The sequence below is a fragment of the Synchiropus splendidus genome, chromosome 12 (genome assembly GCF_027744825.2).
Source record: "Synchiropus splendidus isolate RoL2022-P1 chromosome 12, RoL_Sspl_1.0, whole genome shotgun sequence".
Taxonomy (NCBI): Eukaryota; Metazoa; Chordata; class Actinopteri; order Syngnathiformes; family Callionymidae; genus Synchiropus; species Synchiropus splendidus.
In genome coordinates, this window is record NC_071345.1 from 1,219,165 (window position 1) to 1,241,907 (window position 22,743).

General features: G+C 56.7%; 1 protein-coding gene across 10 annotated transcripts in view; it reads left to right on the forward strand.

Annotated features, from left to right (window-relative positions):
* The window catches only part of LOC128768532 (nesprin-2), a 40,213-nt gene that overhangs the window by 15,816 nt on the left and 1,654 nt on the right, over window positions 1-22,743 (forward strand). For 4 of the 10 annotated variants that reach the window (XM_053881474.1, XM_053881481.1, XM_053881483.1 and 1 more), the window contains 43 exons: window positions 16-114; window positions 428-496; window positions 591-647; window positions 775-1,133; window positions 1,189-1,333; window positions 1,798-1,878; window positions 2,054-2,224; window positions 2,335-2,493; window positions 2,560-2,697; window positions 2,898-3,073; window positions 3,183-3,306; window positions 3,432-3,614; window positions 3,677-3,826; window positions 4,063-4,239; window positions 4,327-4,482; window positions 4,553-4,699; window positions 5,103-5,276; window positions 5,712-5,845; window positions 6,054-6,240; window positions 6,738-6,911; window positions 6,970-7,068; window positions 7,370-7,503; window positions 7,584-7,722; window positions 8,213-8,298; window positions 8,810-9,029; window positions 9,358-9,519; window positions 11,707-11,817; window positions 12,397-12,552; window positions 14,945-15,103; window positions 15,815-15,981; window positions 18,779-18,941; window positions 19,014-19,195; window positions 19,795-19,945; window positions 20,010-20,192; window positions 20,518-20,655; window positions 20,722-20,913; window positions 20,977-21,250; window positions 21,310-21,410; window positions 21,478-21,586; window positions 21,664-21,848; window positions 21,908-22,084; window positions 22,157-22,285; window positions 22,361-22,701. In XM_053881474.1, the coding sequence (XP_053737449.1) occupies window positions 16-114; window positions 428-496; window positions 591-647; window positions 775-1,133; window positions 1,189-1,333; window positions 1,798-1,878; window positions 2,054-2,224; window positions 2,335-2,493; window positions 2,560-2,697; window positions 2,898-3,073; window positions 3,183-3,306; window positions 3,432-3,614; window positions 3,677-3,826; window positions 4,063-4,239; window positions 4,327-4,482; window positions 4,553-4,699; window positions 5,103-5,276; window positions 5,712-5,845; window positions 6,054-6,240; window positions 6,738-6,911; window positions 6,970-7,068; window positions 7,370-7,503; window positions 7,584-7,722; window positions 8,213-8,298; window positions 8,810-9,029; window positions 9,358-9,519; window positions 11,707-11,817; window positions 12,397-12,552; window positions 14,945-15,103; window positions 15,815-15,981; window positions 18,779-18,941; window positions 19,014-19,195; window positions 19,795-19,945; window positions 20,010-20,192; window positions 20,518-20,655; window positions 20,722-20,913; window positions 20,977-21,250; window positions 21,310-21,410; window positions 21,478-21,586; window positions 21,664-21,848; window positions 21,908-22,084; window positions 22,157-22,285; window positions 22,361-22,701 (6,818 nt within the window). The remainder of the gene's footprint in view (window positions 1-15; window positions 115-427; window positions 497-590; window positions 648-774; window positions 1,134-1,188; window positions 1,334-1,797; window positions 1,879-2,053; window positions 2,225-2,334; window positions 2,494-2,559; window positions 2,698-2,897; window positions 3,074-3,182; window positions 3,307-3,431; window positions 3,615-3,676; window positions 3,827-4,062; window positions 4,240-4,326; window positions 4,483-4,552; window positions 4,700-5,102; window positions 5,277-5,711; window positions 5,846-6,053; window positions 6,241-6,737; window positions 6,912-6,969; window positions 7,069-7,369; window positions 7,504-7,583; window positions 7,723-8,212; window positions 8,299-8,809; window positions 9,030-9,357; window positions 9,520-11,706; window positions 11,818-12,396; window positions 12,553-14,944; window positions 15,104-15,814; window positions 15,982-18,778; window positions 18,942-19,013; window positions 19,196-19,794; window positions 19,946-20,009; window positions 20,193-20,517; window positions 20,656-20,721; window positions 20,914-20,976; window positions 21,251-21,309; window positions 21,411-21,477; window positions 21,587-21,663; window positions 21,849-21,907; window positions 22,085-22,156; window positions 22,286-22,360; window positions 22,702-22,743) is intronic. The other 6 variants (XM_053881479.1, XM_053881482.1, XM_053881478.1 and 3 more) reach the window with 5 other exon arrangements.

Sequence of the window (22,743 nt, forward strand, 5' to 3'; positions counted from 1 at the left end):
CATTACTGACCCCAGGACGCTCTGGTGGAGACTATTTCAGAGGAAGACGAGGACGCTGAAGACGACAGTTGTAGCTCGTCGTCCTCTGACACACTAACATGCAGCCTTCCCGAGGTAACTGACCTCTGGATACCTGCGCCGCCCGGCCTCTGTCTGCTGCTTCAGAGGTTCTTTTCTCTCTGCTGCTCACAACCTCCACTTTAAGTTGGATCTGCCACTGCCTTCATATAGAACTGGCTAGTGACTAGAGGGTATCAGCAGCAGCAGCAGCAGCAGCAGCAACGCTCGCTTGTCTCTTTATCCTCTCCTGCATCTCTTTTGCTCTTCACCTGCTCCACTGTGGATCTAAGCTTCTGTCAGAGGCAGCTGCTTGAGACACACACACACACTCACTCGCTCACACGCTGGTCTCCGTCATGTGCTTCAGGATCCCGAGGAGACGCCGTGTGCTGTGAGAGAGGATGAAGCAGGGATGAAGACCACATCACTCGTCAAGGTGAAACGTCATTTGTCAACTGGAACGAAGCTCATGAGGCCAGTTCTTGTTCATGAGTCCCAGTTGCTGTGCTCTAACGAGTCTCACTCTGAAGGAGTCCAGAGGAGCAGCCTGCAGTTCGGGAAGTGAGGACGCGGCTGAAGGGAAGCAGGTGACGTCCAGCCCACCTTCATCGACCCGAGTCACCTGAGCAGCTGTGGCTGGCCCTCATCAGCAGCCGAGTCTGAGTTGAGCAGGTTTGCTCCACTGTTGTGTGAACTGATGTCCTTCTCCTCCAGGCAGCGCAGAGTCTGACCGCTCAGAGTGGTTCTGAAGCACAGACGGGCTCACAACCAGAGGAGACTCTGGACACAGGCGGCCCTGTGGAACAGGGAGAGGACATGAATCCACCTGGGGCTGAAGAGAATCCGACGCACCGCGGAGCTACATCAGAACCTCCTGCCTCAGACCCTCCGGTCCAGCGGGAAGTGGACTCCCCCACTGATCCTGGTCCAGAAGCAGCTGAGGTGTGTCCTCCGCCGAACTTCTCTGGCATCCTTCACTGGTCATGTTTTGCGTGTGGGCAGGATCAGGGAGACGAAGCCATGCCAGCCTTCTGTGCTGATGAAGCTGAAGGTCTGCTGGAGGAGCCCAGGAGGTAAGCCAGAACGTCACCCCTGCAGTCACCATCTGATGGTCTGCCTCGGCTGCAGGATGGAACGAGGCAGCTCCGAGGGTGACCTGCTCCAGCTGGCCTCCACCTCTGACCTGACCTGGGACCAGCCACCCGCCCCCGGTCCGACCCACCATCAGAGCCTGACTGACTGGCCATGTGACGTCCCACAGGGGGAGGATCAGGTGATGATTCCGGGGCTGACAGAGGCTCCAATGCTTCCTCCATGTGGCGGTGATTTAGTCTCCCGCTCTGGCGTCCTCTCCCTCCTGCCCGAGGCCGCCTTGTTACCCAGACCGCTGTGATGAGGGAAACACATGTCAGGCGCTTCCATGCGCTGAGGCCGTCTCTTCCTGTGCGTCATTATCACGGGACAGCGACCTGGCGGTAGGAGCACTCCAGCTCACCCGTGCTTTTAGTGGCGTGGCCCCCCGCCAGCACCTTAACAGCGCTAGATACGAGTCTTTTTAATGAGCAGAGTGAAACAAGGAGGTCAGTCGCAATTGAAAACTCAGCAGTGAAAGCAGTGCCAAGTGGAGCCGATGAATCAGGACTGGAGGAGTGGGATCAAAGTGCTGGCCTCCTCAGTGAAGACAGCATGTCAGATATGAAGGCTGGCCGTCCTGCTCAGCTCTCCTCTCTCCCACAGGCTGCACTCTCCAGCTGGCTCTGTGCTTTCAGCCACTTGGACGGCGGTGAGAACAGTCTGACAGAAGATCTGAGGCTTCAGGTAAATCTGGCTCCTGCGTAGGGATGAGGAGTGGGGCGCTCTGTCAAGGTCCTCCAGCAACATAGAGGCGTGAGGAGAGCAGAACACAAAAGCTCTCACTTGGCAGAGTCTGCTCCAACGGGACCTTCTCTAGTGTTCTGCAGGACATGTAATGCCTGGCTGATGCTCTCCTCAGCAGTGGGAGCTGGACTCAGGAGACGAGAAGGTTCTTCTGCTGGAGGTGTCACGGTCGCTGCTGCGGGGCACCGTCTGGCTGCTGGAGCTGGCAGAGGACAGAGCCGCCGGCCAGCTGAAGACGCAGAGCGGCAGCCGCACTCAACTCCAAGCTGCTGTCTGCAGACACAAGGTGTCCATCTCTCTTCCTTCCCTGAAGGTTGACCTGGTCGATCGCTCCGATCCCTGTCGTCCGTGGAGCGCCTCTCTCAGTTTCACGAGTCTCACCTTTCGTTGAAATAGAAGCTCCAGAAGCTCCTGAGGTCCCAGCTTTCGTTCGTGCAGCACCTGAGCCAACGGGAGCCAGACGTTCTCCAGGGCCAGGAGGAGGTGCTGGTCCAAGTGAAGGCCCGGCTCGGTGCTCTGCTGGAGCAGGAAGTGGCTTCTGAATGGAACCTGCAGGTTTGTGAGGGCTGATGTGGCGCAGCCAGTATGAGGGTTCATGAACTTCTGTGGTCCACGGCTCAGATCTGGACCTGCTGGGAGGACGACTGTAGACAACTGAACCGCATCCTGGACCAACTTGAGGTCGTCGTCTGCGCTGAAGGTCCACAGAGCGATGATGAGGAGGAGGCTGCGGGACGACACAAGCTTCAGTCCTGCCAGGTAGACCTCAGGCGAGACCCCCCCTCCACCTGGGACCCCCCAGCTGGGGTCACACGTGGTTGTTTGCTAAGTCTGAACGTGTCTGCTGCTGCGAATGAAACCGTGGAGAGGGTCTGCTAATGTTTATGGTGTTTCCACAGTCACATTTCCTGTGTTGGTGAAACTAGCTGTCAGTGTTTGATTTGGGGCTCTTCTCTCAGCAAGCTCTGCTCCAGCTGGAGGAGAGTCGAGCCGCTCTGGGCCGGATCCTGGAGCTGCGAGAGCGGCTGGGGGCCAGAGAGGCAGGGGGCGCTCTGGCGCTGCGATGGAAGAGCCTCCACCGGCGGCTGGAGCAGGAGATCCGGCGCTGCCGAGATATCCAGGAGAGTCAGAGCAGGTGATGCAACCTGGTTCATGGTCATAAATCTCCCTGCAGTTAATGAGAACCCAGTCGCGCGACTGCTGCTTTCCACTGGACACCTTTCATCTGACCCTCCTCCACACAGGTTCCTCTCACACTTCAGCTCCGTCAGTCAACAGCTGCTGCAGGCCCGGAAACGGCTGACCGACCTGCACTTGACCTCTGACCTGGAGCGACAGGGCGTGTGCAGGAATCTGGTGCTGCTGCTGGTGAGTGGAGGAGAAGACCTGGTGCAGGAACAGGAGAGATCTTTCACGCTCACCACCTGCTCAGGGTTCATCTGCTGACGGCTGTAGATCCCTCACTGTAGAAGCGCTCTCGTGCGTCTCTGCAGGACCTGTGTGCCGAGGTGGAGAACATGTCCGTCCAGAAAGCTGCAGCCTGCAGAGACGCAGCCCGATCGCTCGCCCTGAGAGACGCCGACTGTCCGTCACTGAGGCATCAGCGGGATCAGCTGGAGGCCGACTGGAGCCAGTTGACCTCTGACCTGTGGAAGACACAGGAGCAGCTGCAGCAGGTAGAGTCTCAGAGCAGAAGAAGCAGATTTGGAAGTGAACCCTGTGGTGCTCCTCTCTGTAGCACCTGCTGCTCTCCTGGCCTCCACTGGAGCTGCTGTCCCACCTGGAGCTCTGGATCCAGAAGAGCGAGCACCGCCTGGCCGAGGAGAGGGAGGCAGCTGCCAGAGCTGAGGACGCTACTCAGATCAGGACCAGTCTGCAGAAACACCAGGTGCCAGCAAACTCTCCACCTTCTCCATCTTGATTCTCCCACCATGAGTCCCTCGGCACCACGGTTCCCTCATAGCGGCTCTGACGTCCCTGCAGCTCTCTTCTCCACCTCCTCCCTCCGTCACACACACGTGTCAGTCCTTCCTTCCTCCTCAGCGTCCCTCAGACTAAATAAGAACGACTGCATCAAACCCGTCACTCACAGATGTCAGGAACTGTTGCTGTTCTGTGACTCAGGAGTTGAGAGCCAGTGTGGTCAGCGGGCAGCTCCTGCTGGACTTCCTGACCCAGTCTGGACCTCAGGCGGCAGGCGAGGAGGTGCGGACGCTGCGCTCCACACGGACCACCTTTGCCGAGCGAGTGGGAGAGGTCAGACTGACGTGGTGGAGTCAGCAGAGGGACGTGGAGCGCCAGGTGGGCTGATTTACCCGTCTGGAACACGGCACTCCTATAATTCTCCTGGGATTTTCTGCCTCCTGACACGAAGCGTGTCTGGTTCAGATTTGCAGGCTGGAGCAGCTCCTCCACACGTGTTCCCTGCGAGAGAGGCAGCTGCTGCGTCTCCAGCGCTTCCTGGAGGAGCAGAAGAAGCTGCTGAGTCAGAGCAAGCGCCTCTGCTGTCGCGCTGAGGCTCGCCTGCTCCTTCAGAACTGGGAGGTACTGTGACCGAGCCAGCCCACCGGTCCTGCTCCGGCCTCTGCTCTGATGCTGAGGATGTCACGTCCAGGTGGAAGCTGGAGGTCTGGAGACGGCGTCTGCCGAGCTGCAGCAGCTGAAGACGACCTGTGTGTCGGAGGAGAAGCTCCGGTGTGACGAGGTGCTCGCACGCCGGGCCGAGAGTCTGAGGGGATCCTGCGAGGATCTGATGCAGCAGGTACCTGGACACCCCTCAGTGCTGGCTCACCAACTACCCAATCAGAACGCCGTTCTTTGCCCTGCGGTGGAACCACATCAGAGAGTCTAATGAGAAATATTGAAATAATTTGTGGGCTAGTTTGGTTTCTGATGGGTTTTTTGTAAAGATTGGACAGCAAAATGGTTTTTCCCTGATTTTGCTTCCGCCATGCTGAAGCAGACAGGTCAGGGAGCTCAGGCGTCTGTGACTCTGTGCAGAGCTTCCTTCCGTGGAAGGCATTGCTCTCTTTTGAATACTGCTCTTGTTTTTGGAGGTTTTCTGGGCTGGCAGGAAACAGCTGGAGCTGTTGCTTCTGTTTGATGCTGCTGGAATGTGAAGGCGTCTGATCCCGCTGTCACGTGTTTCTCATGTTGACTTGCAGGCCAAACATCTGAGAAGCTCGTTACTGAAGACGGTGGACGACTGGGATCAGCTGGAGAAGAATCTGTGTGAAGTTTCTCTGCAGACCACCAGGCTGCGCTGTTCACTGCAGCAGCAGTCTGAAGCGCCTCTGCTGTCTCTGCCTCAGACTGAAGAGCTGATCCGGTCTCTACAGGTGAGCATCGTGGCTGCCGGAGTGGAGACGCCACAAGAGCTCAGAGCTGAAGATGAAGAAGTTCAAACAGAAAAATGACAAGTCTGTAATCATGGAGAATCCGGCATCATTCCCATCAAAGTTTTCTTAAAAAAAAAACAGTAGACTCAGAGTAAATTGAACCATTGTGGGAGATTTTTTTAAAATATGAAAAATAGATGGAAGACAAAATAAATATCTTGGTATAATAAGAAGAGGAATTATCCAAAAGGTAAATACCAGAAAACACAGCAGTATGATAGAAGATATTATTTGACATTTGACGGAGCAAAAGCAAATCCGAGCTCAGTGAAGTGCGAGGCAAGTACGTGGAAATTCAAGAGATAAAAAGTGAAAGAGCAGAGAGAGATGAGGAGGGCGGAAGTCAGGCCTGCTGACGTGTGTGCTGCTGTGCAGGGGCTGCTGGAGGAGGCTGCTGGAGGGGAAGGTCTCTGGGCGCGCACACGCCAGTCCTCTCACCGCCTCCTGGACTCTCTGGACCAGACCAGTGCCCGGACCCTCCACACTGATGTGGAGGAGGAGCAGGAGAGGTGAAGAAAGCTGCTCACATGCTGACGCTCGCAGCCACACTTGGTGCTGATCTGGCTGAGGATGAGTTTGTCTCGTGAGGATGCTTGCTGATGGTCAAGCCCGGCTCCTCCTCACTCAGTCTGTGCTTTCAGTGTCCACAGTCTGTCTGTAAAGGTTTCTCAGGCCTGAGCGTGCTGAGCTGTCTGACCCTTCTGCTGCTGTGTTCAGGTGGAGCCACGCCCAGCAGCAGCTGAAGGCCGTCCTGGGCCAGACCACAGAAACTCTCGCCCTCTGGCAGGACCACGACCACTTGTGGCACATCTTCAGCCAGCACCTGAAGCAGCTGAGGGACCAGTGGAGGGCGCTGTGGGACTCTGCTGACCCGATCACGGAGGAGAGGATTTGCTCTCTTGAGGTGAGTCCAGTGGGGTTTCGGTCCTGCAGCAGACTCATAGAAACGTCTGGAAGGTCTGACACCTCCAGCAGGCAAGACTTGTTGGACACTCGTCCTCTTCCTCCTCAGAGTCCAGGAGGGACCCTGGAACTGCTGCCCCCACTGGACAGACCAATGGGTTTGAGTCTGGGTTTAGGTCATGGTTCATTAGACCATGATCAAGATGGCGCCCAGGCCTCCTGAAGTCCCTGGACTGTGGAGGGCTGAAAGTTCTCAGGCAGATGGGAAACTGACATTAAAACATGATGGAAACACATAGATGTAGGAATTTTAAATGTCATGAGCTCCAGGTGAAACTAGTCCGGCGGCTGATGGAGGTCAGTGATGGTGCTGAAGTGGCTCCACCTGGTGTTGGAGGCCCTCAAACGACCGGACAGCGCCCGGCAGTGGGCCTGCCACAGCCCTGACTCCAACAGCTCCACGCTGACCTGTCGTCTGTGTTCTACTGTGTCCCACAGGCTCCGGCCGCCGAGCTGAGGAGCCGCCTGGAGCCGGTGCTGGCCTCGTCCCGCTTCCTGACCCAGCACTTGGATCCTCTCGGAGCAGAGTTGGTCCGGTCTGGGAGCCGCCTCTTGTCACGTGAGGTGACCCGCCTGACCCGAGCAGTGTCCCACACACAGAGTCGTCTCCTGGTGAGTTCCACGCCGGTTCCTTTGGGTCGCTCACGACCGCCTTGGTTCTGTCCCGCAGGAGGAGCAGCAGTCCTTCCTCTCTCAGCTGGAGCATTTTGAAGGTCAAATGGAGAAGATTCTGCTGGAACATCAAGCTAATGACCTGGAGTCAGCTAAGGTACTGGTTCTATTGGTTCTGTTTGTCTGAGCGGGACCTCTCATGCGGAACCAGCACAACCCATTTCAGAGCAAGGTGGGACTTGATTTCAGGGGTTTGAGATCAGTAACATTACAAAACAGCACAGACATAAATTACTTTAAATCATTTCATCAGTAAATGTAAACATTTATTAAAGAAGCAGCAGTTTAATCCAGGACGCCGTGTGGACCGCTGACCCTCGATGATGAAGCATGTGCGTGTCTGTCTCGGGCGTGTTGATGATGGAGGGGAGCTCATTGCTGGCCGTGTCCTCCCGCAGCAGCAGCTCCTACAGCTCTGTGGCCTCCTCCCGTTTCTGCTCCACCTGCAGGAGTCCAGCAGCAGGCAGCACAGCACAGAGGCTCTCGCTGCACGCTGGCGCCACAGTGTGGCGCGCCTGTGTGGCACCTTCAGGTGAGGGCCCGCCCACTCGGGTGACTGGGGCCCGTGGAGGTCTGATGGGTCTAATGGAGCTTCCTCCTGCTGCTCTCCAGCCGAGTGCAGACGGAGAGTCTGCAGTCACTGCAGCTCCTCCAGAAGAGCCGCCTCCTGATGTCCATCTCAGAGAACATCGCTCAGATGCTTTCTTCCAGCAGCGACTGGGACCTTCAGGACTTGGTCTCCCAGCATCAGGTGATGATGATGAGCAGCTTATTAGAGCCTCAGTGAAGAGGAAGTTCACCTACATTCACCTTCAGCTAGAAGTGCTGGGATTTATTTCCCCTCTTCTGTAGATTAGATTGTAGCCTCCATTTTCCTAGAACCTTCTCTTCACCTTTGGTGTAGTGAGTTTGACTGATTGTTCTGAAACTGAATGGTGAAGGAGTTCTGGGAGGGTTGGGCTGGCTGAGTCCCAGTCGAGCCTCTGCTGGGACCCTGGTGCTCTCCTCCCTGCCTGCACTCTACTCCTCGCCTCCTTCATCTCACTCCATCACACTCATGTTCGACCTCACTGTTTCCACGGCCTTGTCTTCACTCCTCCTCCTCCCCTGCACTGGCTATTAATCACCATATCATCAGCCAACATCATGAGTGAGCTGCATCGGCAGCAACAGAATGACGGCTACTAAAAGCCAGTTGATTCAAATCCTGCTGTTTTCATGATGGTCTTGACCTGCTGCAGAAACTGGGACTCGACCTGATGACTGGAAACCTGCTCCTCCGACTTCTTCTCCTACGAGCTGCAGATCTCCAAACTGAGGAGGAGAGGTTTGTAGACTCCCCTTCATTCGGTTCATTTACGGTTTGTTTTGTCTTTGCTTGGATATTAGGTTTCTACGTTTTCATTTGTTGCCCTTTTACTTTTCTAGTTTTATTCATTTATTATTATTGTTGCAAGTCATTTGAAAAATGCATTTTCCCTCTCAATTCTTTATGATTTATATGCTGTTGTTGTCCCCGACTGTGTCAGCACAGTCTCTGAACTGGAGCTTCCTGGCTGCAGAATGAAACAGACTGTTGACTGGTTTAGAGGGAAAACACGTGATCATGATGATGAATTCAAGGTCATTCCTGGTCGACATGTCTTTGGAGCCGAGTCGTCTGCAGGTGTTTCCTGCCTGAAGCAGTGAGCAGCTGGGGTCTGAACCCGGTCTTCTGTGAGGGGAGGTTTGGTCTGGTCACTGCGAGAGGAAGTGACGCAGCGTTGGTCCTGTCTCTGCTCCGAAGTCCCGCCACTTGGTCGAGGTTCATTCCCCGTCTCCTACTCACTGCTGTGCAGGTCCCAGCTGCTGACCCTGAAGGAGACCTGGACCCGGTCTCAGGCGCTGGCCCTGCAGCGTCAGGAGTCCACCAGAGAACAGCTCAGCCAGTGGAGGCGCTACAGACACGGGTCCAGGCAGATCTTGGAGTTGCTGCAGGAAGTGGACTCTCTGCTGCCCCCTGATGGTGCTGAGCCGATGACACTGCAGGAACTGCTCACTGGTGTGGACCAGAACCAGGTCAGCGGTCATCTGCATTTTCACATCTGTTTCGCTTTGTAAAGCTTCAGACCTGCAGGAAACATGCTGCAGAGTTTAGCTTCTCTGGCTCCACCTCCGCTGTCGCGGTTGTCTAGATGAACCTAGATATACTCGACCTTCCTTGTAAAATCCACTTGAATCCAAAGAGAAGTCATTCAGCCGGCTGTTTAGTCACATGCCCTCTCCTGAGGACGTGGACCTCATCACTTCTGTAGATGCAGCTCAGGGTCTGCAGCGCTGCCGCTGTGGCCCCAGGTGGAGGTCCAACACTGCCTAACCTTGATGCTGGCTGTGTGCTCCGCTCCAGGCCGGCGCCGAGGCGCTGGCTCGTCACTGTGGCGTGCTCATGCTGGCGCTGCAGGCCCAGTGCCGTGGGTGTGAGCCCCTGCTGAAGGACACGGAGGAGGCCTGGAGCCGCACCAGCCGGAGCCTGGAACTCAGGAGGGACGCGATCCGCTCGGCTGCTCAGGTGACCGCACGCTTTCACTCCCAAAACATGAGTCAGCGTTTCCACCTCAGCTCACAGTTTTCCCTCTCGCTCACCAGTGAACTGCAGGTATTTGAAGTATTTTAAAAAGATATTTATTTCTGATGATTTACATTTATCTTACTTTGGTAACATTTTCTCATTTGATGAAAGATTTTTTACCTTTTTCGCTAATAAATAATCTGTTGTTAATTACTGCAGTAATAAATGCGACTATATGTTTAGAGTTATGACATTTAAAAACGAAACCATTTAAAAAGAGCTCTTATCGGTAACCAACAGCCATGTTCCATTTGTGACATGTGGTGCTGTTCAGATGATTTCTGGTTCTGATGGAGGAACACAGCGTCAACTTTGTCGTGAGCTGGTCCAAAACAATGTTCAGTCGGAGCAGTGAAATAAGAGTGTGGAAACATGATTGACAGAATGAGAAGGCCACGCGCCCTTCAGTGGCCCGGCGGCACCTGATCCTGGCGCAGGAAGTCAAGGACTGAAGTGATTACAGCCATGAACCAGCGTGAAGTGAAAGCTGCACGTGCCGCGTGTGTGTGTTCGCGCTCGTGTCGGCGGCTTTGCGTGACCCACATCCATGGTTTGATCCCGCTCTCGCTCGCCGCGAGGATCATAGAGCCGCTGCAATCCGTCCCTGATCCACATCCTCCCAGCTGCTTCCTGCCTCTGCGGAGTGTCCCAGAGTTCCAGGTCCACTTTAGTTAGCATCCATAGTTATTGAATAATAATAATAGAGTTCTTTGAAAGACCTTGTGTTTGATCACCACACCTGCTTTCATGTGGGCTAAAAGCACAGAGGACAAAGTTCAGATTTGACATGACAAAAGTATGAAATGTAAAAATGAAAAGAACAAAAAACTAGAGAAACCTGTGAATGGTGAGGAATGAGGAAATCCAGAAAAATAAATGCAAATTCATTTGGAACTATTGTTACTGTCATCATCACGTGTGTAGGTTTATGGCTCCTGCATCTCTCCATCAGAATAGTTTAAGGTTTCATGGAGCTCTGGCGTCGGCCTCCTCGCGTGGCCCCTCGGGAGGCCCCCCAACTCCGGCCTCTCGGACCCTCGCACTCATGACAGTTGTGTTAACCATTCAAGCCGCCAGCATCCCAGCAGGAAGTGAGGAAATCCCTGGGAGCTGATGGAACACATCACCATGAGCGCGAGGATCAGAAATCAGGAAGTTGAACTGATGAAAGGAAAGGCTTCAAATATAGTTCTTTACTTTCTGGAAACCTCAGAGAAAAACCTGCCGAATGAGGATGCTGATTCGATGATATGTGACTCCACTTAATACAGTTGAATAAGAAAACAAACTAGTGCTGAGCCATGCTGACATGGACACTGGAGGTTATTAGAATGAAAGTGGGAGAGAAGAGTTTTCCTGCCTGTGAAGCTCATGTTTCATGAAGACAACAAACGCGGCTCTGACCTCACTGTTGACGGGAGCATGGACGAACCACGTCTGGTTCCTCTCTGCTCCGGACGGTTCCAGCTCGTCCGCACTAAAGCTGTCAGCCCGACCGTAACTCGCTACTCTTTGTGTTGTCGGCTGAAAGTGTTTCTGGAGATGGAGTTTTAAGAGCTGTAAATCTCTGACCAGTGCTAAGACAGCAGCGAGGAAGAGAGCGCTCTGGAGCCACGCCGCGGCGCCTCAGGCGGAGAGCAACCCGCCGTGGGGAACGCTGTGTCTGCGTTCTTCTGCAGGAGCACCTCGTGCCGTGCTCCACGTGCGAGAAGCTTGCAAGCCTCGGTCGGGTTGGGGAACACAAACATAGATCTGTGAGCTCAAGTTCAACCGCCTTAACGTTATGACCACCCAATATTTATTATTAAGTGGCGGCTCCTGAGGGCCTCTGAGGGGCCACTGTGGATCAGCCGCTCCACATGGACTCGCTCGTGTTTGAGGCTGAGTGCGATTCTTGTACCGTGGCCTTTGTTCCTTTCTTCTTCGGCTGCCACATCAACTCCTCCTCTCACACCTTGTTTATAAGCCTCACTGTGGTCACTTGTGATCCAACTCTCTGACAGAAACTCCTGAGCCTGGGGTCTGTCCTGTAAAGCTTCTCTTTAATTTCATGAGGAGGTCAGGGCAGCTTGGACGACTCGGCAGCGACAGCTCGTGAAATAAATGTTGTTGGTTTTCTTCTTTCAGAAATGGACTCGGTGTCACGCGACGACGACTAAGATCCGGTCAGAACTGGACGAGCTGAGGCGTCGTTTGTGTGAGCCATGGCAGGAGTCTGAGGAGGAGACGCTGCTCCAGGTGATCACCGTGACCATCGCCAGCTGGCTCCTCCTGCAGCCTGAGACCCCCCCACACACACACACACACACACACACCACCCAGTAAAGGGAGAAGCTGATGATTTAAGAGAGATGAAGCTGTTTTATCAGGAAGGAGTAGCACAGCTAGCTTCCTTCCTCTGCCTCTTGCACCAGAGTTGGATCTGAGGTCACAGGTGTAGTTGAGAGCGACGTCGTGGTGGGCTCTCACTCTGCACTTCCATCTCAAACTGCCGAATCCCTGCAGGATTTCCCTGTTGACCCTTGAAAGTTGAGCCTGACCTGCCGGGATCTTTCCCTCTCTTTGAGCGGTCAGCAGCCCACAGAGAGCCCCCCTGCCTCGACCACCGTCCCTCCACCTCCATTCATCACACCCCCCTTTCCCTTGGTGCTTTCACTCCCCTCCCCCTGGCTGCCCCATCTCCCCTCCCCCCTCCATGTCCCGTCCACAGCCCTTTAATCCGGACTCTCAGTGTGACGGAGGGCGAGGACGAGGCAGCATGTTCCCGGCCGCCCGCCTGGCGCCTCAGTGACCCGTGTGCGTGTGTGTGCCATGCAGGATTCCGAAGTCTCCCTCCACCTGCTGTCCTGCGGGCTGCGGGACGCTGGCGGGATGAAGGCCGACCTGAGCGGGTACATGCTGACCGGCGACTCGGCGCTGCTGGAGCAGCAGCTGGAGCAACTGCATGGACAGTGGGAAGAGCTGTGTCTGAAGGTGAGTCCAGGGTGGGGGCAGAGGGGGCGGGGCGAAGGCGGGAAACTTGAGGGACACTCTCACTCTCCCACCGTCTCTTTGGCTCAGCTGAGTCATCGGCATACATAGCTCTGTGACCAAATCAGAGCTGGAAATCCTTCAGCGCTGCCTGGTTGGTCCCCTCCTCTCCCACACACATTCCTGCAGCCCAACTGGAGCACAAACACGCTCTTGTTTCACAGCATGGAAACGTAATGAGGACTCCTGTGATGCTGACGGTCACATGACGCCTCCACCTGCTGCAGCTGCCGCTGCACAGAAGCTGAGCTGCGGCACCAGTGTGGAGCCACAAGCAGCCGAGCCGGTCACAGTGCAGCGTGGAGGCGCCCGCAGCAAGAAGGAAGGCGCTTGGTTTTAAAAAGTACTCGCATGTGGCCACATCCCGGAGGGTCAAAGGTCGCACACTCACCAGTGGCGACGATGAATCTGGAGCCGACAGGTGCTAGATGAAGCCAACGGCAGCATTGTGCACTGGAGCAGCGATGTCTGCTGCGGGTCTGTAGCCAGTCCAGCACCTCTGGTTAACAGCACCGCGACACCACACACAGGCCTCCTCTGATCCACATGGCCCAGAGAGCGGCCATGTTTGAACCCTGACCATCGCTACTCACTTGGACACAAGTTGCTGGTCTGAAGTTCTTTTAACTGGAACCTTGGTCGGTGTTGCTTTGATGCCAGCAGCTGTGTGAGTTCTCAGCAGGGCCACAGGACCTGACTCAGGAGGCTGGGTCTGGCCCGCGGGCCCTGCCTTTCACCCTCAGCTGGAGAGTTCCAACGGGAGGAAAAAGTGAAGTTAGGGTCTGTTGACCTAAAAGAGCTGACCAGACATGTAGTTACACTGCATCAGAGAGAAACCCCCGACTGCAGAAAAGTGTTCTCAGTCCCGGCACATGTGGAAGCAGGTGGCTAGAGCCGCCGTGGCGTCCAGAACTAGGAAGGAGAAGAAGTCAAGTGAGGCCGGAGCTGAAGGGAGTCCGCGCTGCGCCGCCTCACGTGATCCGCACCCTCGCGCTTGTAAACACTTGTTTACCTTGTTCTGTGTGGTGCGGCTGGAACGCCAAAAATAAATCTCCTGGGATTAAGGCCTGTTTAAAAATAGCTGCTGATTTGTTCACTGAGGACAAGAGAAGGGTCTTTGGGAGAGCAGAATCCTGACACGTGAAGGAGAGTCCTGGTCAAGACGGGCCGCTCCAGGACCTGTCGGACCACCTGGGACACACGTCTTCTGTCACTCAGGGGGCGGGACCTGGTGTGTGGCGGGAAAGAAACCGCGAAGGAAATCAGAAGCGAGAGGACATAAATGCAGGAAGTAGGTGCAGTAGCAGCCGCAGGTGACTGGTGTCATTCGTGATGGTGTGAGAACAGAGAACAGTTGTGGTTAAAACACGGTTTTAACTTCCTGACTATATAGCGAGAAATCATTTCTCATCATGAGTGGTCACAGTGCGAGGTGCGGCCTGGCAAGGAACCTGGAGCCAGACTGAGGTTTGGGGGGACAGGGCTCAAATCTGTCAGATAGCAGGTCCTCGGAGCCGCGCTCCAGATCAGACGTCCGGCTCGGATTCTGCTGCCATCTGACTGCCACATTTGACCGGATCTGTGCCAGACCAACTTATTTCTCTTGTCTGGCCCCAGTCGGATCCGTTTGCCAGATCTGGAAGGGATGTGGCCCATTGTTCAAAAGGCCTGGATCTGGAAGTGTTCCCAGGGTCCATCCGGCCCAGATACATTTAGCCATCAGGAGACCTCACAGGTCACAGGTTGCCAGAACCTTGAGCGAAGGGACCTCAGGTGAAACCAGTCCACTTCAAACTCAGCTGGGAAGCAACTCTTCGGTTTTTGCGTTTTGCTTCTGGCCTGGGATGGTGGGCGGGGGAGGGGTGGTGTAGGAGGATGGGGGGGGGGAGCTCCACTGGTTAACAGGTTGCAGTCTGAGGGGGTGCGGGGGGTTGCTGGAATGGCCGAGCAGATGGTCCGGCGGGGCTGCAGAGATGGAGGGCTGCTATTGTCCCGGGGGGAAACACAGAGTCCTGACCCGGCCCCTGCAGCCCCCGCCTCCCGAGGCCTCCAGAGTCCAGAGGGTGTCAATGACAAAGCAGAGCTGCGTCTCATTAGGAGCTGGTCAACGCCACTTACTGGTGAAATACAGCAGCAGACAAAAGAGCAGCAGTCCACCTCTACTCTGTTAATCTGTCATCCCACAAATGGAGGGTCCGCCTCCAGATTACGGAGAGATTACAGGACGCTGGCGGGCCGGGTCTGATCCCCGCGCTCTGAGTGGCTTTGTCATGAGAGCAGTGAGAGTGTGGTGGTGGTCCTGGTCCAGGTGTTGAGCGGGAACATGTCGCCCCAGGTGTCGTCGCGCCGGCAGGAGATCGCCGACCGCCTCAGCGCCTGGACCATCTTCAACGACAAGAACAAGGAGCTGTGCGACTGGCTGACGCAGATGGAGAACAAGGCGTGTCAGCGCGGCGACCTGAGCCTGGAGGAGATGGTGGAGAAGCTGAAGAAGGTGAGCCCAGCGACCCCTCTGTCTCTCAGCTGAGGTCAGACCTGAACTCCCTCAGTTGCTCTCTGCTGTCAGAGCTGAGCCAGAGGCTCGGCTCCACCGTCCTCATGCCTGCTGCGTGTGCACTTCCCTCAGCGGGGCTTCTTCTCCTTTAGTTTCTGCTGAAAAAACGCCATTTTCCTTTGTTGTTGGTTGGTTTCCCAGGCGAATGTTCTCCGTCCTTCAAGCTCCATAGTTTGTTTTTCTTTTCTTCTGGACACCATTCTTCCGTGCTGAAATCACTTTAGTTAACTTTCACTTTCCAGCGTCGCTTTAAGGTTTTTGTGAGGCCTGTCTCCCTGGGACCTCACACCTTTCCTCTCACTGTCCAATCTCCTCTGCTCCGGTCGCTTTCACCTCAAAATCTCTTTTAAAATCAAAATACAGAACATGTCTCCCACTGACCCCGGTGCAGTGATGAACTGGCAACCACTGCCTGCCTCACACACACTAGTTTCTCTGTCCTTGTGGCGTCTCCCTTTCCCCAGCCTCTCCCATGAACCTAGCCATCCAAAACACCTGGCTAACCTGAACCGGACACAATCTGGAACCCAGTTATTTTTAAGTTTTAACCCTTAACTGCCAGTCCCTAACCTTGTTGGGACACAAGTGCAGCTGAACCAGGTAGTCGCACCTCATGTTCTGGACCGTTTGTGACGCTCCCTTGCTGCGCAGGACTGCATGGAGGAGATCAACCTGTTCAGCGAGAACAAGAGCCACCTGAAGCAGCTGGGCCAGCAGCTGTTGATGGCCAGCGAGGAGGCCAAGCAGAGCCAAGTCCAGGGCTCTCTGCAGGAGGTCCACCAGCGCTGGCACAGCCTCTTCCAGCACATCGAGGCCCGGTGAGTCCACGCTTCATCACCTGCCACATCACGCTCCCAAGCCTGATTCAGTCGCCTCGATCCTCGGTCGCCACGACGACTGAGCCTTTAATACCAGCTCAAATGTTCGCGATGAGAACATGTGCCGTGATGACATCGTCGACTCGCCAGACCAAACTCACACTGAACATCACCCTATGGTGTCAAACGGGTGGTCTGGGGGCCGCAGCTGGTGCTGTGTTCTCATGAGCGCCGGGTGGGGGGCAGAGCCTGATATCCAGGTTTCCTCAGCTGAACCTCTGGAAACAAAACTTAACCCTGAAGAACATCAGAAGCAGCGTCAGTGGAGGGCAGTCCACCGCTGGAGATGAGAGGACACGCTGTGATGGTCGAGAGCAGCGTTTCACACGCTCATCCTTCCTTCTGAGCGGCTGCTCCAGCTGCTGAGTGTCGGACCGGAACTTGTGCTTGTTTAAGGTCAGTCATGGATGGCAGCGTTAGCGCCCTCTTCAGCCTGTCCAGCCACCAGCATCATTAGCCAGCATCATTAGCAAGAATGGTTCTGACCAGGACCGGTCGACCATCAGACACAGGTCTGTCCACCTGCTGCTGCTCACCGTGCAGCTGTCGGGAGGAGCCGGTGCTTCAGTCCAGTTAAGCCCCCCTCTGCACAGATGGGCTGCCCTCTCCCCACCCCCCACCACACCGGGACAATGCTTAAGTCGCAGACACCACATGTCCCTGGTGTCCCTCTGACGGGGCGGTGTCACTTGAAACACAGCGACTTGGACTTGATCTGTGCTTCAGACCGGTGAGTCCGAGTGGCGCTGACGATGCAGGAAGGGAAACTTCTGTCTGGAGATCTGAGCGCTGAAGTGTGAAAGTGCCGCCCTGCAGATGGCGCTCTGGCACGGCTGAACCACCGAGATGGTGTTCAACGCCCCGGCTTGTCTCCGTCTGATGACTCGACAGGACGTGGCCGGCAGCAGCAGCAGCGAGTCTCACACTGTGGCTTCAGCACCGCGCTCCTCTGCAGGCCTCCGGGTTCTACCGGCCTCGGCCTGAACGCTTGGTGCGGACCTTCCGGACGTTTGAAAATCGGGCCCAGCAGAACCGGAGACGGCGCCGGCAGCCCTTCAGCTTCCCTCCAGTCCTCCCTCTCGCTCCCCTCCACTCGGCTTTTACTGGGCCGGACCACTGGCTGCTTTCGTCTCTTTGTCCCGCCTCAGTGTGAAGCTGCCGCTGCCTTTGTGTGGCTGTCACCGACAGAGCTGGCAGGAGGAGGGACGACCTTGTGGACACACACACACACACACACACACAAGTGAGCGGCCATACCTGACCTCTGACCCCGGCTGGGTCACCAGGTGAGACCAGGTATGACCCAGTGACGATGCCTGTGCCAGACTCATGGACCGGTACCGACCTGTGTTCAACAGTGTGTGTGAGGACGTCTGTTGGACACGATACTCTCATGAATCACATGAACAAAAACACCACAGTACACGCTCTCTTGCTCCGGCGACTTTCACGTTTGTTTCTTTTTTTCTTTTTTTTCCCATGTCGACCTTTCAGATGTTTTTCACAAGCAACTGAGTTTTTTTCCTTCATTTATCTGTCGTCATTTTAGCTGCTGTTTTACAGAAGGTATTCTATTTTTTTTATTATTTGTACTTTATTTCTGTAATTTTTTTCAATAGTTCACTTTTTCTTCTTTCATGAGCACATACATGTTTGGAAACGCTGGTGAATAACTTGAGCGTTATATGAAAGAATACACAATAGAAGTCTGATGATTTAGAGTAGTTGGAGGTTGAAAACCAATTTAGTGAAACATCTTAGTTTCAAACTGACGTCCCTGGGCCTCTGTGGGCTTTGACTGGATCTTTTTGAGAGCACCGTGTTTCAGGACAAAAGGTCCCCAGTCCCCGCTGTGGTCGGCAGTGGTCAGCACCTGACCAGCCATGGTCCAGGCTCCTCTTGAATCACATCATTTCTTTGAGCTCAGTTCTTCGTGTGTTGTCATTGCACCACTCACCCTCCAGTTAACCACCGTGCCGGCGCCGACTGTGTGCTGCGCCAGGTGTGGGGGCCGCTTCCACTCGAAGGCGCGGAACCCTAGAGCGGCCCCTCGTCGTCAACCTGTGAGAGAGTTGCTGGGCTCTTCACGCTTCGTCTCCTCAGCGCCTGGAACCGGCGGCGTAAATCTCTGCTGCACCTTCACTTGAATGTGCTGAGCTCATTGTTGCATTAGCCCCCCCTCCCCTGGGTCCTGATGGGCCCCCCTGGCTGAGGAAGATGAAATGAGGAAATTAAACAGGCTCTGAAATGGGGCACACTTCAGGACCGACCGGAGTCTCAGGGAAGAGCTTCTATTGTCCCGAGGGTTGCCATGACGCCAGCGAGCTGAGGGTTGGTTGCCACGGTGACGCGGGACTCTGAGTCACCTGAGAGTTAGAGGTTGTAGAGGGTGTCCGGGGGGGGGGGCAAGTGAGCAAAGTTTTTCATCTCACTGAAAAGAAAGATTCCCAGGCGGTGTTTTTCGTCTCCTTCTGGATGAGAATCCATCAGCAGTTCCTGGTGTGAGACACGTGGAGAGTCGTCTGTCCTCTCTTCCTCCCAACTCCTCCTTAGCTCGCTCCATGATGGAGGTTTCACAGCTGAAACTCATGAGAGGAGGAAGAAGAAGTTTGAGGAGTGATGGAGGTAGAAACGGACGTGAGCCAAACCCACTCCGTCCTCTCACAGCAGGACTCTTCAGGCTGCCTGCAGTTGAGTGACCACCACTCTCTGTGCGTCTGTGTGTGTGTGTGTCCAGGGTGAAGAAGCTGAGGGAGACTCTGGCCACCGTGCAGCAGCTGGACAAGAGCATGAGCAACCTGCGCGCCTGGCTGTCCCGCGTGGAGGCGGAGCTGTCGCGGCCCGTCACCTACAGCCAGTGTCACCACCAGGAGATCCAGAGGAGGCTGGCCGAGCAGCAGGTGCGTCAGGCTCCGCCCACGCCCTCAACCGCTAGGCCTGTGTTTGACTGAGGCAGCCACTCCTCTGTCCAGGAGCTGCAGCGGGACATCGAGCAGCACACAGAGGGCGTGGCCTCTGTGCTCAGCCTGTGTGACGTCCTGCTGCGGGACGAGGACGCCGGCGAGACGGAGGGCGACTCCCTGCAGGAGACCAGCCGCAGCCTGGACCAGCGCTGGAGGACCATCTGTGCCCTGGCCCTGGACCGCCGCCTCAGGTGGGACCAGCTCACACACACCGCAGGCAGACTAGCGACCCCTAGAGGTGACACAGATACCCAGGGCTGACCGCGTTATCCTTTGGCAAGAAGAGGCGGATTCTTCTCCTTTGCTTCCACACAATACCTTTAAATATTTCATATCTCAGCAGACCGGAGCAGTGAGGAGCCCAAACTGCACCAGAGAATTTGTCTTTGTTTAAGATGCGGACGAAATGTTCACTGAGGAGAGGCGCATTTTCTAGACGAAGCTAGCAGGGTGCACTTCATGTTGGTGAAGCAGTGAGGAGTGCTGAGTCATGCTTCAGAAAAGATGATCAGAAAAGCCGCGGGGACAGGCGGTCAGAGGTCAGGACAAGATTTGGGGGTGACACACAACAAAGGACAGGAAATAAGAAGAAGAGCAGCGGTTGTGATTAATTTATGACGACATCTTTCCACATGAGCTGTGGAGCTGCAGACAAGAGGAGGGGGGACCAGGAGAGGAGAGAGGGATGGGGGGAGAGGGAGGGTGTTCGAGTGAGGACCGGGTGGAGGAGGTGGGGTGAGGAACGGTGGAGGAGAGAGCGACAGGAGATTGAGCCGGTTCTCCTGCTCAGGATCGAGGAGACCTGGAGGCTCTGGTGCAAGTTCCTGGAGGACTACTCTCGCTTCGAGGACTGGCTCAAGATGGCGGAGGTCACGGCCGCCAACCCCAACTCGTCGGACGTCCAGTACACGGTGGCCCGCGAGGAGCTCAAGAAGTTTGAGGTGCGTCCGTAGCGCCGGAGTTCCCGCGGTGGGCCTGGTTTCACCGTGTCCTCCCGCACCTCAGGGCTTCCAGAGACAAGTCCACGAGCGGCTGACTCAGCTGGAGCTGGTCAACAACCAGTACCGACGCCTGGCCCGGGAGAACCGCACTGACCGAGCCAGCCAGATCCGAGCCATGGTGAACAAGGGGAACCAACGCTGGGACACGCTGCACCGCCGGGTCGCCGCCGTGCTGCGCAGACTGAAGGTAGATGATGAAGAGGAGGATGGGAATGAAGAAGATGGTCATGTGATGATGATGATGATGATGAAGAAGAAGAAGAAGATTGTGTGGTGGTGAGGATGATGAATGTGTGATGAAGACGAGGCATAGCAGGATGATGATGATGGTGTGTTGCTGATGAAGGTGATGGTGGTATATTTTTAGTGTACTTCAGTTAAAGGTACACGTTACCCGTATAATCCAGCATAATGAACGAGGACATGTCCCAGAAGAATCAGTAAAGAAAGGCGCGTGCGGCGGAAGGAGGAATGTGTGGCGTGATTGACAGCTGGGCCCGATGTCCCCGCAGCACTTCACCAGTCAGAGGGAGGAGTTTGAGAGCACCCGCGAGAGCCTGCTGGTCTGGCTGACCGAGCTGGACCTGCAGCTCACCAACGTGGAGCACTTCTGCCAGAGCGACGTCCACCACAAGATCCAGCAGCTCAGCGTGAGCCGCCACGCACGCCGACCCCGCCCCCGGCGCCGCAGCTCACCTCCTCTGCTGTCGCCGCAGAGCTTCCAGAGGGAGATCACGGTCAACACGGAGCGCATCGACGGCCTCATCGTCTTCGGGGAAGGTCTGATCCAGAAGAGCTCGCCGCCGGACGCCGCGCTGATCGAGGAGGAGCTGGAGGAGCTGCACTCCTACTGCCAGGAGGTCTTCGGCCGGCTGGTGCGCTTCCACCAGAGGCTCAGCCAGCCCCCGGTGAGCTGGGACGCCGAGCCGCCGCGGCCGCAGCTTTCTCACCGCTCCACCGTCTCCTCTCAGGCCAGAGAAGAGCCCGAGCTCTCCGACTTCTCCCTGGAGTCCAGCCTGGAGCTGATTGGCCGGCCCTGGCTGGGGCGGAGCCTGAGCAGCCTCCCGGCCACGCCCTCCCAGCTGCTGACCTCACCCCTGACCCGGTCCGGCCGGGAGACCCCCGTGAGCGTGGACTCTCTGCCGCTGGAGTGGGACCACACCGGGGACGTGGGCGGCTCTTCCTCACACGAGGATGAGGAGGATGAGCTGGATGATGAAGGCTCCTACTTCAGCACCTTGTCAGGTACCGTCTGGGCTGCTGATGTCACATCACCTCACCTGAACGCTTCTCTCTCTCTGCAGCGCCTCGGTGGCGTCCTGCCGCCGATCCAGACCTGCAGGACGTGGCGGCAGAGGCCGAGGCTCCGCCCACTCTGACCAGCACGCCGCTCAAACCCACATATGTAGGTCACACGCATCCGTCACCTGGTCGCCACCAGACCAGCCACCCACCCACTCTGGTGTCCACAGCTGAGTCTGTCGTCCTGCTGCGGCACCGAGGACCTGCGGCGCGTGGATGAGCCGGACCATCAAGACCAGCCGGGTCTGACGGGCCTGGGGGCCTCCGGGCTGCAGTCGGGTGAGTGGCGCACGGCTCTGAGACTGGCCCCGCCCTCCTGACATCACAGAGACCGTGACCTCACGTGACCTCCACAGGTGTGATCGAGCGCTGGGAGCTGATCCAGGCTCAGTCCAGGAACCAGCAGCGCTCCGGACTCTCCGACTCCGACCTCCATGATGTCACTTCCTGGCTGGAGGCCGTGGTCCCCGAGCTGGAGCGCCACCTGCAGTCCGACTCCACAGACATGGACGAGCTGTTGGCCGGCGCCAGTGACCTGAAGGTACTGCCGCGCTGCCGGTCCCTGAGCCGCCTCTCAGAAGCTCCCGTCCCTCTGCACAGGAGATGCAGCGGGACTCCGCCCACATCAAGTCCCTGGTGATGTCCCTCAACCTGAGCGCGCCCAGCGAGCCGGGCCAGCAGGAGCGGCTGGCGCTGGCGAACCGGGCCTGGAGCCGCGTCTGCACCGGACTCCAGCGGTGGGACACCAGTCTGAGGGCCCGACTGCTGCGGTGCCAGGTCAGGACTGGGCCCCTGGCTCCGCCTCTGTCGCCCCGCGAGGTCGCAACTCTGACTCCCATCTCCACACAGGAGTTCCACCAGAGTCTGCACTCGCTGCTGCTGTGGCTCGCCGACGCCGAGAGCCGCCGCCTCGCCGTCGACATCCGCGACCCGGGGACGCCGGCCAGAGCGCTCAGGCGGCAGCACCGGACCCTGACGGTGAGAGCTGGCACGCACGCACGCACGCACGCACGCAGCAGCAGCAGCAGCGTCACACCTGCCGCCCTGCCACAGGACCTGCAGGGGGAGCTGCAGGAGCGACGTGTCCAGCAGGAGGCGCTGCACGCTCTGTGGTCGCAGCTGCGCCCTGAACACGAGGCGGACGACGGCGAGGAGTCACAGGAGAAGATCCACGTGACCGGCACCAAACTGGCGTCCCTGCTGGCGCAGGTGCAGGACGACCTGGCGCTGCTGCGCCGCCGCTTGGTAGGTCCGGCTCTCCGCTGCGTCGCGCACGTTTCTTCGCACCTGCCTGACTGCACGTCTACACACGGCTCCGTCTCACAGGACGCCGCGCCTGATGCACCTGACGGCGCCGCAGCGGACGCCTCCAGAAGCAGCCTCCCGCGGAGAAGGTGCCACAGACGCCGGTGTGTTCATCCGCTCTGACCTCACGC